Source organism: Lathamus discolor, chromosome 1 (genome assembly GCF_037157495.1).
Source record: "Lathamus discolor isolate bLatDis1 chromosome 1, bLatDis1.hap1, whole genome shotgun sequence".
In the NCBI taxonomy this organism is placed as follows: domain Eukaryota; kingdom Metazoa; phylum Chordata; class Aves; order Psittaciformes; family Psittacidae; genus Lathamus; species Lathamus discolor.
In genome coordinates this window covers 130,729,325-130,749,367 of record NC_088884.1, presented here as the reverse complement: position 1 = coordinate 130,749,367, position 20,043 = coordinate 130,729,325, and the positions used below count along the sequence as shown (strand labels likewise).

Here is a 20,043-nt window from a genome sequence, read left to right as displayed (position 1 = left end):
CAGAAGGCATACTTGATTTCAACTTAGAGGATTGGATCTCTCGGAAACCCTTACAGAAACCCTCAAGATCATCTTCTGAGTGTCCTCTGCTGTGATTCATCATCATTTCATTATCAGGAAATGTGAGTTAGGCACATTATCCTAGAAGGACGTGACCTACATCGTAATATAGGCTTTGTGTTTACTGCATCATACTTGCATTAAACTACTCTTGTGCTCCTTGTCTTCTCCTTCAGATCTTTCATATAGTTCCTGCTTTTTCACAACTCTTCACTTGTTTTATCCTTCACCCCTCTCCTACTGCCTCTGCGCATAATCTTAAGTCACCTAACAGGCCTCTCGCTTCCTGCTTCTAACAGCATCTTTAAGCATGCTCCTGTGCTAACCCCCTTCTATTCCTGGCACTTGAGTACTAATGGGAAAACAACCCCTCCCCTTGTTATTTTATAAAGGTGCATCCCCTACTCGCTGCATATACATAAACCATACTGTGATCACATATGCTTTGTGCTGTTTGAATTATCTTACTGATTACTAACCAAGATCCCAAATGGTCCCACTCAAAGTCCATTGCAGGATCAGATCTTTCAGCTTGAATCTTGGGAGAAAGATCTTTCTTCTCCTGCTTATTTTAACAGCTGTCTGATTTCTGTCATATTTTCTCCATGACCTATTGCACAATAGGCATTTCATGTATCCATGCATATATTAAGCACAGCTAACCAGGAAAAGGCCAAAGGTCAATTCAGAACTTCCTGGAATGCTGAGTTTCCCCCCTCCAGCCACCATTAACCTGATGATACCAGTAAGACTCAGCCAGTGAGAGAGGAACAGATTTAGTACATCTGACCTAATAATTCACTAAACAATGGGTAAATCCGAACCAGTTGGCTAGCAACTTATTAATGACTAACTTTGTTTCCCATTAAGTCCAAGCATGCATATACTGTAAAATGCCAAAAGGTGGCATATTAGCAAGCATCCTCAAATATTCAAATAAGGGTAAACTATTATAATAGTCATACCTCTCTTGCCAACTTCCATGAAAACCACTTTCCAGCCCTAGCATGACAGGGCTCCACTTTCTTATCTCAATGACTTTCATAACCAGTGGCTTTGGATGACAACACACTTTATGCTGATACAGATATTCTTTGACTGCACCCTCCTACACTCTGCAGACAAGATTCAGGTCACCTATTTTAGGCACACATGCAACTTGGACTTTGCGATGCCAATAAATCAGGTGTTGGGAGCCACCAGGATCTTAGGCTCTTTGACTACAAGAAATAACAAAGAGAAGAAAGCACCCCCAAAAAATGAATTACTTTGATTAACACATCTGCCTCTTTCCTCAGTGAACAAAATGGTAACTCCGCAGCCAAGAGGCACTTCAGTGTTTCTGCATCTTGTGCTGGGAAGTGATCAGAGCTAGAAAATGAGAAAAACTGAACACAGAACCAGGTCTGAATTTTCCCTTCTTTGACTTGTTGGTGACAGTGTTTAAATTTTGTCCTGTGTTTTGTTCTTTAACAACACTGTTAAATTTCCCAAACATACTAGTGATCTCCTTGCCAAAGGGAACATCTGTTACTGCTCCACTCATTTTAGAAAGAAGCTCTCACCTTGTCTTTTCATTCTTATTACTGACAGGGTTCTAACTGCTATTGATTCTCCTTACTAAAACTACAAATTTTTCCTCCCACCTCCTCTAGTGTTGGAATAAGTTCTCTCACCAACCATTTCCCTTGTTCTTAAAGGATAAGGGACTACAAATTGATATTGGTAAGGATAAGCAGGTGTAAAAGCAGTCAGGAGGGCAATATCCAGATGCCAGTTTTACAGTGAGTTCCACCCCTGATTTATACTGGATTTTATAATGTTAATGAGCTATTCCACAATCTATTTTAAACATTAATTGTTTGGATTCCTAATCATAACTCTTACACTAGGGGAAGGAGGATGTTACTCTTGGAGGCCCCTGTGAGTGCTGCTCTCTGCAGAAACCAGGAGGGGGCAATGGAACAGCTGAGTAACTGCTGTCGCTTGCGCTCCTGAGCCAATTCCAGCCCTCATCGAAAGACTTATGCTGTGAGATGCTGTCTTTTTAGCTTGTATGGTTTGGTCTAATTTTTTTCATTACTAACTACACAAAGTCTAGATTATCCAAAGAGCATTACATGCCACAGCTTAAATAAATTAACTCCCTGTATAGATTTTAAATGCCTTCCAAACCATTTCCTCCTTATTCAAAATAAATTCACTAGAGATAATCTGTGAATGAAAGTTCTTTATATGGAGTCTGTAGTGACCATACTGAACACAGTTGACCAAATAATGGTTATTTTTTCGTTAGTAATTTCAAAACGCAAACACAAACTTTCATTCTTGTTCTGAACTGTTCCATTTTGACAAAACAGAGCAAAGTTTCACACCATTATTGAAAAGTGATTTGCAAACCAACAGAAATTTGTGAGGCAGTTCATGTAGCTAATGGTGCATTTCTCACAGAAGAAAGACTGTGTAAAAACAGTCATGTAGCTGCAGCTCACCTTGGCCTACTACTTTCCTATTTTCACCCACAGACTTTTACTCTTCCTCTCAAAAACAAAAGCATACAAATGAAAATAGTTATCAGATTTATTTAAACCCACATCTAATTAGAATATCTGCCAGTTTCCCCAAAATGTGTTATCTGAAAGTAACAGACGACTTTTAAAGTTAATTAAAAACCTCTGAATGGTATTTAATGAGAATACTAAGAGGTTTCAGTACAAGGGGATAAGATATGTCTGCTAGTTCAAGCTTTTACTCATAAACTTTGCACACAGAATACAAATGAATATGAATTAAGTACTCTCACCCTTAATCTTGTAGTGGAGATTTCAGCCTTCAGAATGTCAGGGTCATACTTTGTGCTTGATGAGGAGCTTGAGAACACTTTTTTTAAAAGACAAAAAAAGGACAAATATTTAAGTACTTTTGAATCGTTAAGTAGTTTCTTTCTTGAGGAATCCACGTTGATCTAAAAAGTGCAGTAAAACATGTAATACGTAAAAAACCCCCGAACCAACCAAAACATATCATTTATAAAGTAGTCAGCATTGCCGGATGGCAATAATTAATAAATAATCAAAATTTTCCCCCTTCTTCCTCTACTACTATTTGGCATCTCTCCTCTTTTGCTTATCCTAGGATCCTAAAGCAGTACTTTATTCTCCCTGGCTTTCTACCCCTTGCTTTCTGTTCCCATTCTTCTAGCTGAGCCATCTTGTTGTGATCACCTCTTCCTGGAAGCTGTAATTTCTACGGAGATTTATGGAAAGCAGAAGATTTATTCAGAAGTCTCAGAGGTCTGCCACTCAGTTCTTTCACAGCTGCATGTTACTTTTATCACACTATGGACTTCTAAGAGAGATGTTTGACCATCAGCCTCTGACAACAATCTACTGCAATGCCAATTCCTTGACCACCATTGTAACATGTATCTCTACTTCACTCCTGATCACATCACACAGGCTAAAAAATTGTTATATGCTGCTTTTACAAAGACCCAACAAATTCCCCTCCTGGTCTACTGCAGACACTTCTCATGCAGTAGGGCCATTTCAGTATGCAGCTGGGAAGGCAAGAGGTCCTACTGACTTTGAACCTAGATTTGGCAGAATTTTGTTCTGACAAACTGCACGACAAAACAGATTTCAGAGCCAACTGCTCTAAAGCACGGCTCAAAGGAGTTCAATTGTATCACAGAGGGTTCTCTCCAGCAGAATACCTTTATATTAAATAATAATACAAAAAGTAGGGATGCTATCTCTAAAAAAGTCAGAGTACAAGGTGTTCATAGCAAACCTTGAAAATTCATCCTAAAGAGAAACAGGATCCCCTGCAAAGCATAGATCAAAGAAGCTACATTGTATTCTCTACTGTACTTACAGCTTGTACGAGAGCTTGATTTTTCTTTGTAGGCACCATTCAACCGTACATACTCATCCAGTGCAAGTGCCAGTCTCTGTTCTTTCACCTGGTACAGTTCTTTCTGAGTGCTGAGAGCATCCTGGGCTATCATAAGATAATCTTTTAACATTCTCTCTTGTTCTTGCCTCCATTGTTTCCTGGGATCTTCTATTTGTGTTGTTTCTTTATAAGAGAAAAAGAAAGGATTTAAAGAGACCTCTGCTGAAATCCATTGACAACTAGACTGTTACTTTTCTGTAATTCACAGCTATAGAAATCTAAACCATAGTTTGCCTTTGGTTACTAAGCAAATGCTCAGTTTTATTCAAGTTTTTCTTTGCCACAATAGTGTGCGTAAGAAGCACACATAATAGCGTGTGTAAGAAGGATCAACAGGTAAATGCTTATGTAGATGATTCCCACACCTTCAAGCCTGAATGAATAACATCCTAAACCTCAAGAAAAAAATTATTTCCTTTTTTTTTGCATCAGAGTATTTGGAAATAATTGGACCAAAAAAAGTCTTTCAATGACATCTTAAAATTGAATGCATTTCTGAACAAAAATGAAGAGTAAGCTGAGCTATTAAATTTTTTTTACACCCCCCCCCACCTCTCCATTAATTTTTACAGTCATGTGTTATTCATGTTTTATAGTGGCTATCTCTCCTTTCCCTCTACAAAACCACTTTTATCTTTTCCCCTGTAACTGAACTAACAGATCATTAACTCTCCAGATCATCTCACCTAACCCTATTCTTATCCCTGCTAGGCATCTGATCCCAGATACAACTTTCTTTTTTATGGTCAATAAACAGAGAGGGCCACCCTCAGAGGGCACTTCACTTCATCAAAGACAACTGCCCAAGATACATGGGACTGAACTGACTTTGAGATGTCCACTTCTTCCCACCAACTACCCAGGTTTAAATGAGGAACCTGGAACGGGCCCTTAATTCATGAAGGGCTTCAGGTCAACCATTTTAACTCCAGCAGCCGCACAGAAGACGGATTTGCACAGAATGCACAGACAAGAGGATCAGACATATTGTACTAGTATATATTAAGAAACTGTAATGAGATCAATCTAAATGCAGGTTTTTAAGATTTATAGAGTTTTTTAACAGTGTAAACAATGCAAAGAGGAAGAGTTACGACTGCATGCTCAATCTTATCATTAATATTTCCTGACGTAGTTCAGCAGTTTTTGAAGTTGTACAATGAATACTTTTCCTTTAAAGCTCTACTAAGTACAAACACATTCTGATAAGGCACAGCCATGAAAAGACTGAAAGCTAAATGCAAACATGCAACACACTGCATTTTTTTTTAAGCTACTACTATAAATCCTCAGAGCTAAAAAATAACATTTAATACCAAAGTATTTAAATGCCTAGTATTTACATCAGAGTTTTTCTGCAAAAAGGAGGAGGGAAGTTTATTCTCTGGTTAGATTTCTGCCACTTTAGTTCTCTGAGTTGTTTTACTGTGAGGACCTATGCGGGTCGGGGGGGGGTGGTGGGAACAGGAACATAGGCTGAAGACTGGGTAAAAAGAACTGCAGTAGAACCAATCTGATTGCTCTGAACTGTAGCTGAAGTGCACTCCTGGGGAGAAGGCACTCTTTCAATTCCATATATGAAAACAGATTTTGTAACAGCAAAAGCTGATAAGAACAGATTCTGGTTAATAACAATCTCCCATACCAACTGACTACCAGGTTTTCAAAGCCTTTTTTGGTGTTAATATCACAAACTAGAAGACATAAATAAAAAGAAGCATCCCATAAAAGCAACCCTGTAGAATCCTAAACTGACAATTTCTATTGCACTGCCAATGATTTTAAAAACAAACACACACACATACACCCTCCATCGCTTACAAACATGTCAAGCTTTTGTATTGCTACTCAGGAGAAGTATTTCTTAGATGTGCACAATGGATGCATAGAGAGTATATATCACATAAACCCAAGCGTGGTGCATAAACGATTAAAGCAGAGAGGCTTTATACACAGTTGGTTTTCCAATAACCTCAACAGAAACACTCTCTCAAAAAAACCTAACTATAGCTATGGACACACATACGTATCTTTGTGTTTATAGCCACCTGCTCTTTTCCACAAAGGTATCAGTCACACAAAGAAGCAAATCAATACCTTTTCCTTCCCAAAAGGTCAACATATGCCCTTATCTGTGTCCACTTACTACTGTTGTTCTTTAACACACCTCCACATTCACAGTTATTTACACCAAATTAGAAGAGCTGTCTTTTTTTTGTGAAGCAGGATGAAGACCATGAAGCAGGATTCTCATGGGTCAATGATCAAATAGGATAAACGCAGTTATGTTGGGGTTTTAGAAGAATGTAATGATGCGATTGTGTTTTAAGAGTGCAACCAGCAGCCACCAAATAATCTTACAAGATTGGAAGGTCTCATCTTCGAGCACGTTGTAAGTAATTGCCTTGTAGGTTTTAAGTGAAGATTGCTCAACATGCAGCCCAAAGACCAAATGTAGCCTGCAGAGTTCTAAAACGTGGCCTACAGATGCCCTGTCCTTGTGACTGCAAGAGAAGGACAAAGCTGATCAAGAGCAGATTATTCTGTACTGCTGACAAATACACTCATTTTCTTTTTGCCTCTCCAAGCTGCATGTGCAAAACAACAGTATGATTATATGAGCTAACATCTTTTATATTGATAGTCATGAACAAGTTAAAGGTGACCCTGCATTTTAAAATTGCATACTGTAACTTTAGCATACTGAGGTTTGGGTATGTGCCTGTGTAGGTAACATTAACTGGTCAAATTATTCTCAGCCAATTCTGTCTGCAAGTATTTCATTCCAGTTGGGAAAACACATAATCCTGGAAAAAGCAAAGCAGTAACGGAATGACTATCCCAGAATTGTTACTCAACTTTTACCAAGCAGAAAAGGCTCTAGAGTATTTTTTACTTTACGTCTTCTTAAATATTATGAAGTGGAAAATCCCAAAAAAGCCTATCACTTGTTTGGCAAGTTGTTCATATATATATATATATATATATATATATATATATATATATATATATATGTATGCCTGTACAGCAGCACCATATGCTTGCTCATCTATACTTTTCAGTTATCTCAATTTTAATCAGCAGGTTTACTCCACAGAGGATAAAAACCCAAAGACAGACTGGATAATATTTCTGGTACCGTAGTGCTGCATTTCAAAAAGCATGTTCATTTGAGCACATGTACCTTCCCAGAGCCAATACGTTTTTTAAAAACCAGAGTTCTTTCAAAACCAAATATTTATTCTTCCCAAAGCCTCACAGAGATAAGGATTTTTTTTCCTTGGATGAGAATGTTTCAAGCACCTGCAATTAAGGTGAAACCTCTGTACACAAGAATATTATTGCAGTAGTTACATGCATGTCATTGAGGGAACAGCTTGGTGAACATTTCAAAATGAGATGTGAAACCCTTAATGCTTAAATAAAAGAGTGAAATTTAAACCACAAAGAACATCCAAACATTTTCCTACCCTTATTATTCAACAGCTAATGTAAAATAAACTTTGGAGATCTCATTCCTTTTTTAGGACATGTTTCCACTGGTGACAGCAACAGGATGCCTTACAACCTTGTCTGCAGCACGAATGAATGATGCAAAAACCAGACTGCTAGCTGGTCAGGTGAGGAGCAAGCACAGGTTATGAACACTAGACAGAGCTGCAGAGTCATATCTGTTCTAAAAAACACTGACTGGACTTCAGTCATCAGCAGTGGAGAACAAACAACCATCCCCCTGGGCACAACCTCTCCAACACTTTCAGCATCGCCAGGTAAAGCTCAGGAGTTCAGCTGGTTCTTGTAAAGAAAATGAAGATGTACTGGCCATCATTTTCCATAACATAAACCAGGATATTAACCAATGGCATCTGCTCAAAATGAACTTAAACAGCAGCAGTTGTACATGAGGAGTTTAAATAGCAGGCTTTATCAACAGCACTGCTTCAATTCAAAAAAAACTTGATATATCAACTTCCCTGTCCAATGATAATGCAAAATAATGTTCCATAGTAACAAAATGAGAAGGGTGGTGGTGTACCTAATATTCAGGTTACCTGTTCCTAATTTGACTAGGTTTTAGCATCACTTGGCAAAGCCACTTGCAAATCAGAATTACTCAGTTCTACTAAGAAATCTTGATTTAAAACCAATTAGTTTAAATTAATTACTGCAAGTGCATAGTTAATAAATTTATTAAAAAATATAAACAAGCCATTTATTTCCTCCTATTTTAAAAGATATGAGTGACTACCCACACTGGGGGGAAATGCTGTGAGACAGACAACACTTGTAGTCTCATCCAGCGGAACCGCACAAGCAGCAGGATGGCATGCTCCACCCAAGGGCGTTCCTGTGCACTGAAATGTTCACAGCCATGTAATGTGGAAGAGGAAGCTATGCTGGCTTTAATCATACTGCTGTTCATGAAATGCACTCTTCCTGGCTCACCCCCAGCCAGATTTGATGCACTTCAACTCAGCAAAAATGTTGGTCCAAACAATGATTCAAAACCGAAATGCCAGGACTGAGTTTATGCTTTGACAGTTTTGTTTATTCCTTTGGCTAGAACTTGCTTCTAGGGCAGCAATGTTATGCATGCTCTGTGTAATTATACATAAGATATATATTATATGTAGCATACAGGCAATAGTCAGGTATGCCGGTTTTTTTAAATGAGTTATTTTCAGATGTTAGGTTCCTGTCTGCTATCAAGAAACTCTGCCAAATTTTTACAGTCTACTTGAACAGAAGGAAGCTATTACCTTATCAGCAGTAGATCGTATTTCCCTAAAATACATGAAATTAAAATCCCACAGGGAAGGGAACAGCTCCCTGACGCCCTACTGCTACACATAAGAGAATAGGACATTTTACTACAGGATTAACAATATGTGGAAGCAATAGATTTCCAACATCTCCTCTTGCCAAAGAAAATAATAGCACTGACTGGCTCTAGAACAACCGACATATAAACTGTCTTCAGTCAGACAAGTTGCATTTAGGCAACACAGAGAAGAAGTACTCTCAACGGGCCCCACTACAAAAAAAAAAAAAGGCTGGAGATGTTACATTGCTACTTGAAAAGGACACATACATAGCAAGAGGATACAAAATCAGGACATGGTACTTTTCATCCTGAAGAGAGTATTCTCATCTCTTTAACACATGCCCATTTTATTTCAGTCTGTAAATGTGGAAGAATCACCATTTGGGAATAGAGGCTATTCCCAGCGAAATTAGTCGACCTGGCTAGAAACAAGATCAGAGACCTAAGACGTATAGGGAGAAGAGCAGGGGTAGTTGTGTGCCACAGCTGGAGCTGTGTAATAACTGCAATAGCCCTCCTTTTTGGCAGTGATAATTTCCACCATGTCACCTCAACCCACACACCCTAATGTTACATTCACATACTCTCTTCTGCAGCAGGTTGCAGGAGCAACCTACTGGAAAGCACCCTACTGCACACTGAGGGCAAGCCCCTGGAAAAGGGCTGCAGACAAGCAAAACTGGGGCCAGCAGCACTGAAAGGATAACCAAGATTTCAACGGTATCTCACACAAAAATGTCTCAAGACGGCACAAACAAAATCAACTACAACCCTTTGACATATAACGTCAAAAGAGAAACAATGGTGTCTAAGATCAACCATCACAGGATAACATGAGTTAGCTTAGTGGTAGGTGGTGAAAGGAATTTTATCAACATTACGTAACCACTACGGATATGTTTATTCTATAAGTATATCCCACGTTTCTTGATAAACAGCCTGGCTTTCAAATCTCCAGTATTTTTCCTGCAATCAGCAAAAATACACTAAGGGAAAAAAAGCGCAAATATTACTTTATTGTACTTCAACTGGCAAAGCAAATATTGCAGGCAACCGAGATGCAAGTCTTAATGAACAGCAAAGAAGCAAATGCACTAGTACTAGTTTCAGGGAGAACACCCAAGTGTTACTAAACTCACTTAAGGAATGTACTTTATTGTTTACATACCAGAGGCTTTCTGAATGCTTTTATTTTTTCTTATCCTCCCCCCCCCCCCTTAAAATTTTAACTCAAACAAGCAATCTGTACCCCAAAATTTAAGGAAGAATTCACAAATACTACATAATTTTACTGTAAGAGTGACAGAGCACTGGAACAGGTTGCCCAGGGGGGTTGTGGAGTCTCCTACACTGGAGATATTCAAGGCCCGCCTGGACAAGTTCCTGTGTGATGTACTGTAGGTTACCCTGCTCTTGCAGGGGGGTTGGACTAGATGATCTTTTTAGGTCCCTTCCAACCCTTGGGATTCTGTGATTCTGTGATTCTGTGATAATTTGTTCAACAGGTATATAAAAATAAATAATAGGACATTCCAAAGACAGCAGTTTCAGTAAGACCACGCAGCCCAACAAGATTACATATACAGTGTCTTAAGAATGTTCTAACACAATCCTGGATACCCAAATAAAAATCACATTCTACCACATATAAGATGGAATATGGATTCTGAAGAGAAACACTGAGGAAAATTAGCTTATTCAGAGTATGCTTGGAACTGAGCTCTCTACAGTTTGCTTCCTGACACAGAATGTGCACACAAAAAATGCCTCCTCTCTTCCAGACACCTTCTTCACTGTTCCATAAAATAATTCTGTGCTTGGATTTGAGTAACGACAGAAAATTATAATGTTTTCCAGCTATACTATGCAAGCATGAACAGATTTCCAAGAAATACTTACTCAGAGATTTTTACAAATTAAAATTGAACACGTTATACTTATGGCATATTAGGTTCCTCTAGATATCTGTAGCATATGCTTATATATCTCACGGTTAAATGCAGTAGAAACTCTGAGCATTTTGCTCTGTATTATCCAGTAAGTAGGTAAAGTTCCACTGCTGTGGCTATCAGAACTAAGACATAAGAAAAACATGTAAGTATGACCTGTACATGTAAGTCAGCAGCTAAAAACCACCTTTAATGCAGAGCCTCCGTTGCTCTAGCCCTCCTTCTGCAGCCAGCATGCACTCTATTATTCTAATCCTTTCCAACGGCCAGAGTGCAGAGGAGACATACCTATAAATAAGATTCAAGTTAAAATATATCACACTTAGGTTTTCACCATGTGTGTTTGCTGACCATAAAGAGTCTCACAATCATTTCCAAAATGCTTGCATGTCACCACTTGCTTAGAAGATGGCGATGGGTTGTGGAAACAGTGCACATTTGTGACCATGATACATTGTTTGACTCCTTCAAGCTAATGGTAATTGCAGATTCATGTTAAGATTTTCAGACTTTTTCCTTGCCTGAACATACAGCCTGGCACGCTTTCAAAGATGCAGATGTACTAAGAGTCCCACGCTGGAGCGGATCAGAGTCGATCTAGCCACAAAATCTCCTGTTAGATAAACCAGTTGCACAGGTGTAAACTGTCATGAAAGCCTTTAAGATTACAAGAAGAAACAGAGTATCTGTAGCTAAAATAGTGTTATAAGTGTCAAACAGTGTAAGTACATAGCTAGGCTTCGAAATTTTAAGAAGGAAATAAACCAAGTGGGGAAATAGGGACCTCAACAGAATTCTATTCTCGAGCTAAATAGACACAAACCCCTTTACGTCATGCTTCCTGATGTTTTATCATCACTGACTCAATTTTCCTTTTCTCCGAGGATGAAAGTGGTAGAAAGCTGTCTCTGGAAAAGCACATTCATTATTCCGAAGTGGACAATTAAAACCAAGTAAGGAGGAGCTGCAGAAGCAGAGAAGGAAAATGTCCAACTCTGTTTTGAAGAAAAGTGCTGGAGGTAGAGGGCAGGCAGAAAAGTAATTGTACTGAATATAAAGTACAGAGCAGCAAAAAAGAAAGTGATGTGAGATGGCCTGAAATACTGCTGGGCTCAGAGCAGCTATTCCTTCCCAGCCTTAGCTTTAAAATAAAATATCTTTTGAAATCTTTAAATCATTCAGTTCCTTTCTGTTACCTTTGCCACTAACCTTCACTAATGGCAGAGTACATGTTTTATAGGGTAATAGTGCAATGCAGTGAAAAAAACAACCACTTGCCTGGTTATTCCTGAGCCTGAAAATAAGAACTGGAAGTGAAGGAGAAAAGTTTAGGGATTCATTCGACGCTGAAGGCAAGACAGAACTTGTCTCAGTCCCAGACTCCCTCAGACTATCCTGTCAAAGCCGAACTAGAAGTTTTCCTTTCTTATTCCCATTACCCCCACAGCTGTTCATCCACACACATGAAATGATCCAGATCAGAAAACCTGAGCAGCTGGGGAAAGGAAGAGGAGGTCAAGAACAACCACTCACACACCTCAGGAAGCAGAGCGCTTCCCCGTTGTCCGTCTTTACTGCATGTCCTCATGCTGACACAATGTGGGGATAGGAACCAGAGCAAGCATGACTGCTGCTTCACCTGCCATCACCACCCATGAAGCGCACCTGGAAATCACAGCCTCAGAGTCAAAACTGCTTCCTGACAAACCTGCACAGGGCATGGAACAGATCAAAGTTCAAGGGTGCCATTTCAAAATACCTTCAACTAGTGCTACCATGAAAAGCAGCTGTCCCTGCCTCTGCCACCTGACTGTTCATTCAGATCCCCAGGTCACCTTTCCTTGCTTGCTTGCTTGCATGAATAGTGGTGTGGAAAGCAGAACAAATAGCAACAATCCCCCCCCCATAACAGCTTGGTTTCAACTCAAATCAGCTCCCTGATCTGATTCACTGTCTGGCCATGCAAATGTTCATGCCAGTATAAGCAAAAACATTGCAGTGACAGAACAAAAGGCCAGAGGTAGCAATAGAGCAAGACCAGTTCTTTCAGAGATTATATCAGCTTAAAAGTGTTTGCAAATCCGAGCTCTAAGAACATAAATGTTTGCATCTCAGCCACTTAACGCCTGATGTTGAAAACCCTGCAGAAGAATGGAAAAATTTGAAAGTGATGACTTTGCCTGTAGCTATATGAAGTGAAGTGGAATAATAGTTTGTGTTATTTTTGGTATTGCCTTGAGTTCCTAACCGTGTTATTTAGCAAAATTAGTAAGTGTTAGCAAATTAGCTGAAGTAGATGAACATAGGAGTACATATATGCAGTAACTATTGTAAGAGTGAACAGCATAAACTATGTAATCTTTGGGTACCCCCAAGCCACAGTAAGAAGGATCCTGCACAAAAGCATCTCCTCAGTCCCTGACCACCAAATAACCCTTCAGTCACCCCTCTAACTAAGGGTGCTCCTGAGCCACAGGATAAGCACTTAGGTTCTTACGGTATTAGCTATCCACATCATATACATGTTCTGTCTTGCCAGATGGCTTGTAATCTGGTCTCCCTTGAAGCTGAAAGCATCACATTAAAACTCCTAATTGGGGTAATATATTCATGAAGTAATGACCTCAGTCAGTGTTTCTCAAAGTGGGTTACATCATCCAAAAGGATCATGAAAAAGCTCTAAGGCAATCAGTAAAAGCTAAAAAAACCTCAAGCTGTATTTGAAAAAACCTCCACTCATTAAAATATATAAAATTATAGAAAAAGTGTGATTATAATAAAACAAAATTACACTTAAACATATTGCCACCAAAAGAAAATTCTTCATGCCTGATGGAGTGTTTTACAACTGCAGACTCTCACAGCCAACTCTTACCCCTCTGTGCAGGAGAAATTGAGTTTCCACTGGCAGTTATGAAGGCATGCTTTTCTTAGGTTTGTGTGGGAACAGGGAAGGTAAGAGACTAAGATAATTACACACATTGGGAATTTATTAATTCGTTTATTTTTAAAGAAAGATATTTTAAGTATTTTTTTTTTTACGAACTGACATTATAGACATTTGCTAGTATTTTTAGACCATTGCAAGGTCCAGCCTAGCACTGTTTTCTTGAAATATCCACCTTTCAAGAGAAGCAGAATGAACCCCACGCTGACCACTAATGGAAATTTGTGAGGATGGTGAGGCACTGAAACAGGTTGCCCAAAGAAGTGGTAAATGCTCCATCCCTGGCAGTGTTCAAGGCCAGGCTGGATAGAGCCTTGGCCAATATGGTCTAGTGTGAAGCATCCCTGCCTATGGCAGGGGGGTTGGAACTGCATGATATTAATGTCCTTTCCAACCAACTATTCTATGATCCTATGAAATTCAATCCTTAACATTTCAACATTGAGTTTTTAACAGAAAAGAAGGAACAACGAGTAAGACCTTCTGAATTTACTGTGTACTGCACTACGGTCTAGCCTGTTGCTCACAGATTACTGGGTTGGTTTGAGAAACTATAAACAAGATGGGCCAGTTTTACTACAATGGCTCCAAAGTTCTATGGATAACCGGAAACTTCAGAGTTTTATCAGATCTAGCTTTATACAGAGGCACACAGTAAAAATGATACTAGAAAGAGAACTTAAAAAGAGGAAAGATAATACAGACGCTTTTCAGAATAATTTATTATGGCATTCAAGAGAAAAGAATCTATGAGCCCTCCCTCAAATATTTTGCCAAAATAAATCCTGCCAGAAGTCAGTGAACATGAAATGTCTTTCGTCATCTCTCCCTACCTAGCGCATGGGAGCAGAATTTTCCACAAGAGGCTATCCATCAAGCTGCCATTTATGGGTCCTGAAATTCTGCTTTATTCAACCTGTTTTTCAGGCATCTATTTGGTCCTCCTCCTATCAGCAGGTACAGTTTTCTATCTCACTGGGCTTTTTTGTCCAGTAAAAGAGAGAATAAACAAAATTAACATAGGCAGGTGAAAGAATAAAGGAGTCTTCCTTGTTCTAACACAGCCACCGTCCTGACAGAGTATTTTAACAGTTCAAATATAAAAAGCGAAAAATCATATTCAACACATCTGAATTATTACACTGTTAATAAAGCAGTAAACAGACACAAAACCTGCTTCTTCCCCCCAATTATTGGTGACCTCCATGCTAGAAATTTCAATAGCATCAAAACAACACATGTACCCCAGTCAAATGAAGTAGAATTTATAATCTCCACATTTGGCATGTCAGACTAACTACCTACTTGTAAGATTCTGAGGCAGTTTACCTCTCTGCAATTCAAGAGTACTCTCAGCAAAACACTGTGCAAAATACAGTGTACAAAGCTAAAATAAACCACTTTACAAAATAAGAAGTTTCACTGAAATTGCTACAAAGCAGCACACATTAATACCACAGGAACCAATATACTGCTGAACAATGGACAGAAACCACTTCAAGTATACCAAAGTATACCATTTCATCATCCATCATATGCATTAACATAATATAAAGAAGCCTAGCTAAGTGTACGGATATACCCCAGGCACAGAATGACACGTGTATATATGGATATACACAACTCTCCTCTATTATTAGTGTTTGCAGTATATCAACAATTAACGAGAATTTCAAGACAATGTTGTCCAAGCCTCAACATTTTACATGTGTGCAAAGTAAAGCTTCAGCCCATGAACAGTTTTATAATATTCAGGAATTTGCCTTCAAAGCATGTGATCTCTTTGTTGGGGGGAGAGGGGGAAGGCAACAAAACTACAATACCGATAATTTTAGAACAGATTAAAAGTTTTGAGCATGCATGAAATGCAAGAGCACAATTATCCGAGCAGTGATCTGAAAGCACTTTCAAAACACATAGAAATGTGGCTTGCCTCTCAAAATTTTAGTATTAAGCTTTATAGTTTTGGCCAAAGCAAGTTTCCTTTACTTACTTCACCTTTTGAATTCCATCAAGTATGTCCCTATTTTTTAAAGTTCAGGAACATTTAACACCACACACAAGATCAGAGGACTCTCATTGCTATTCCAATAAAGCAGGGCTACAAAAGCCCAAATGAGGTTATTGAGTGAGATTCAGTTCAAGCGTAAGTGTCTATCTGCAGGTGTTCAATAAGCACAGTAGGTATCTAATGTCCCATTTTCATTATCAGAGTTCCAGCCCAACCCAACCAAAAGAGTTTAAATAAGCTCATCTTCAAAGCAGACACCCAACCAGTCAACTACATTACACTGACTGTATTGACTGATTGCTGTTGACTACAAAAGCAGCTGAGACATCTCAGGGTTGATTCACTTGCCCATACATTTGAGATGTCATGAGGTAATGAGCCCCGTCTACAGCTTTTGTTCCAGAAGGCCACTGCTCTCTTACTGTCCATGACATACGTAGTGACCTTGTGCAGTTGTCTCAGCAAACCTAAAGCATCTGAAATGGCCATAGACACCTTACTGCTTTTTAAGTAAGTACATAGTACTGCTAGTGCAAATGCCTGCACCTATGTTCAGGTACTGATCTTAAATAGAATCTCTTTTATTGTGATATTAAGGACAATTTCTGCGAAAATAAAAAAGGTATCAATTAATACGGAGTAATAAATGCATAAAAAGAAGAGAGAAATGCTTTCAGGAATATATTCATTTCAGTAAGTCTAACAAGTGTTATATTTCAAATTTTGCTACAGTTTTGTACGGCTTAGACATATTCCCATTCAATTAGAATATATATGTAGGAACAGATGTAGTCATTTTGTACCAGCAGATTATCTTATTAGCCTTTTAAAGCCAATAACATTATATGAAAGGGCAAATCTTCCCCAACATTTTGAATCTCCATTCCCTTTCCAAATGCTACATTAAAAATACAGCATTATTTATAGTCGGAAATGTATTCTACAACATTCTTAGAACTACAATACATTTGCCAGAACTCATACAAGTTACAAATACCCCATACTATCTTATCTACAATAGTTCCTTTCAGTAGTTAGACTGAACCCAGATTCTTTTACTCATATCAGACTATCTCTGCCAGTGTGTGTTGCTGAATATTTAATAGCCACCAAACATCCTACATGTTATAGATACCAACAGATGTTAACTATCTTTATTTATTACACATTACATGGGCTTCTTCCACAGGAAAAAAAAAAAGATGAGTAGTCCCATAAATAATTTTGAGCCAGCTATAATACAACTGCAACCATCACCAACAAACCCATGCACACAAATGGGATAATATGTCTACTGAAAACCAGAAATTGATACTTTAACTACACTTCTCTCATAAGAAATCTTTCCGTATTCCCAGTCACACTCCATAAGCTCCTCAAGAAAGTCTAATCAAGATATGCCTTCTCATATAATCAATATGGCAAAACGAAAAATACTTACGGTTGATGTGATCAATATAGTATACGCCAATCTGAGGATCATATGCAGCTTCCCAGCCCCATGGCAGTTCATCCCCAACACAATCTGCAAACGACAAGGGTTTTGTCAACCTAAAAATAAAGAAACAAGTTAATGGTATAGATTTTCTTTCATACATAAGTTTAGGCTCTTGATTGTTCTTCCCTGTTCCATCCTTCTGAATTCATTAACTCTGAGAACATGATACAAGTTAGTGCAAACATTTTTCAGTACCAGCACTCAAGTGAGAAATTCACAGCAACATCTTTCACATTAAACAATAACCAGTAGCTTGTAAAACAAAGGAAGAAAATCTACAGTCCTATTTGTCCCCAGAAGGACTGGACCCTACAACCTTAAGCCTGTGGTAAAAGCACAAGATTTCAAGGTCATCTTCTCCAATGACCACAGACAGAAAACTCAGAAAAGAGAATACAACCACCTAAGATGTAGTTAGCAGCACTTTATCAATCAACATAGTTGAATAAAATAAGCAGTAGTGTGCACAGAGTAGACCTTTTATACGTAACATTTAATGCGCCTTGGATATTCACATGGCACTTTTTTTAGGAAGATAAAGTTTTTCATTTTCATAATGAAGCAGCTAATTTATTGCAAGAAACAGATTTATAACAATAATACATAGGTTTTTTCCAACTAAGGCTCAGCAAAGCTTTACATCATCATCTTTTTGGTTTTGGGGGGTTTTGCTTGGTTTTTTGTTTTTTGTTTTTGGGTTTTTTGTTTGGTTTTTTTTTTAAGAAAAATGAGTATTGAGTTTCCTCAGATAAATGCCATGCCTGATACAATATATTTAATAGGTAGAACAAGAGATTTAAGGTTCTGTCGTCACCATAGTGACTGTAAGATTAGTACACATCCAAAGTTTATCCAGTCAAAAAAAAAAATCCTCAGGGTAAGATTATTAGAAGCTTGTGGGATACACAAGCACCACCTCCTTTGCTCACTGTTGCTTAACTTCTATCACCTAAGACTGTATTGTCATCTCATCATTAAAATTCTATTCAAATAAAACACTAACGGTCTAACACACATGTGATTCTTCTGTGTTTTAGTATTTTTTTCTTCATTTGCTGACCAAACCTAGTTCATCGACATTTTTGTGAGGACTGAAACAGAATAGTACATTTTAGTTTCTACAAAATGGGCTGGCTTTTTTTTTTTTTTTATGTAGAAAACGCCAAATAGAAAGCACTTTACAAAACTGGTTAAATTCTTTATGCAGCTGAGAAAATAGAAATTTGAGCACAGGTTTGATTTAGATCATTGTCCCACAAATATATTATTATTATTGATGGATCTGACCTACCAGTTCTTTAAGCAGGGCAATACTTTATCCTCCAAATTAAGGTTGCAGAAATTACAAAGAACCAAGCTCTTAGGATCAAAAAGTCTTTTGAATTGTGGGGTTGTTTTCTGGAAGTTTTTTTGTTTGATTTTTTTTAAATTGTAAGCATAAATCCACTTCTTCATATTCCCCCAAAGTTTACAACATAAACCCAATAAGGTTACTAATGCTTAATTTGAAGTCCAGAACATGTTCACATGTATACAGCAAATTTGCTTATTTATTGCCACTTCTAAGTGCTATACAAAATCACTTAACACCCCAAGAAGTATTACAAAATTCAGGTGAGATTACCAATGTGGAATTACACATGGATCACTAGGATATAAAATATGGATTATAAGCAGCACAAAGAAGGTGTGAGAAAAGTTGTTTACTGAGAGAGATTCCCCATGAGAACGGCCAACCACAGACACTTTTCTCAGTAGACTGAGAAGATTTAGCTTCTGTATTACTTGCTCTCCTTCTCAGCATTAATCCACTATACGCTGTCTCACAGACTAAGAGCTTCTTTTCTAAAGGAAATCTTGATGCAGGAAAGAACATCCCACCGAAGCTGAGTGGGATAAACTCCCCAGTGATCTCCAGGGAGAGGCAAGGTCTGTACTAAGCCAAACCTACCCGTTGTATCCTCTCCTACTGCTGACATACATTTTTAAATCCAGACACAGCACTGCTCTAAGTGAGGCTGCTCCAAGAAGGAGCTCTCCAAAACTGCCAGCTCAGACCTGCCACTCTGTTCCTCACCCTCCTCCTCTTCTCAGGGCAGTAGAAACTGTGCTGCTGTGGCCAAGATGGCAGCTATGCAGCTCAGCAGGCTAACAAGCTGCCTAGCGCTGTCATATCAAATACACCTGCCTAAATGCTACCTGCTAATAATTACCAGCATCACTTCAAAAATTACTGGTTTGTTTGCAAACAGTACTAGCTAGATAGGAAAAGATGGTTCTCAGGAAAAGAGCAGAAGCCTTTTAAAGCCAGGATAAAGCACACAATTGCAACTTGAGCCAGGCTGTCCACAGCACACGGCAGACTGAACACAGGGTACCCGTATCAGTGTTCCCAGACCACTACAGCTCAGAGGAAGCATCAATCACGTAAAAGCAACAGCCCTTTGGCGAGTTTGGCTAGTCATGTGAACCTGTGCCAACAAGGGCTCATCTTGCTGTGAAATAAGTCCTGCCTCAAATCAAATTACAAATGCAGATTTCCATTAAATGTCTTAAACTGAATAAAAGTTCAATGTCATCCTTAGCCGTAACATTTTAATATTAACTCAAAATGCAAGTCCTGTAATTCAAGTAGAAAACATATTTGAAATACCATATAGCAGAGTCGGGATCATAACAAACTTGTATAAACATGGACAGATGGCCTCTAATAAACTCACTTAGAATTCTACATAAGCATTTGATACTTTCAAAGATACACACACCACAGTTAGCAACAATCACAAGATGTGATTT

General features: G+C 38.5%; 1 protein-coding gene across 2 annotated transcripts in view; it reads right to left on the bottom strand.

The window, feature by feature from the left end:
* Positions 1–20,043, bottom strand: part of WWC2 (WW and C2 domain containing 2) — a 100,767-nt gene that overhangs the window by 49,158 nt on the left and 31,566 nt on the right. For both annotated transcript variants that reach the window (XM_065695145.1, XM_065695138.1), the window contains exons 2-4: positions 17,191–17,300; positions 3,937–4,140; positions 2,864–2,940 (exon numbers count right to left, since the gene is read on the bottom strand). In XM_065695145.1, the coding sequence (XP_065551217.1) occupies positions 2,864–2,940; positions 3,937–4,140; positions 17,191–17,300 (391 nt within the window). The remainder of the gene's footprint in view (positions 1–2,863; positions 2,941–3,936; positions 4,141–17,190; positions 17,301–20,043) is intronic.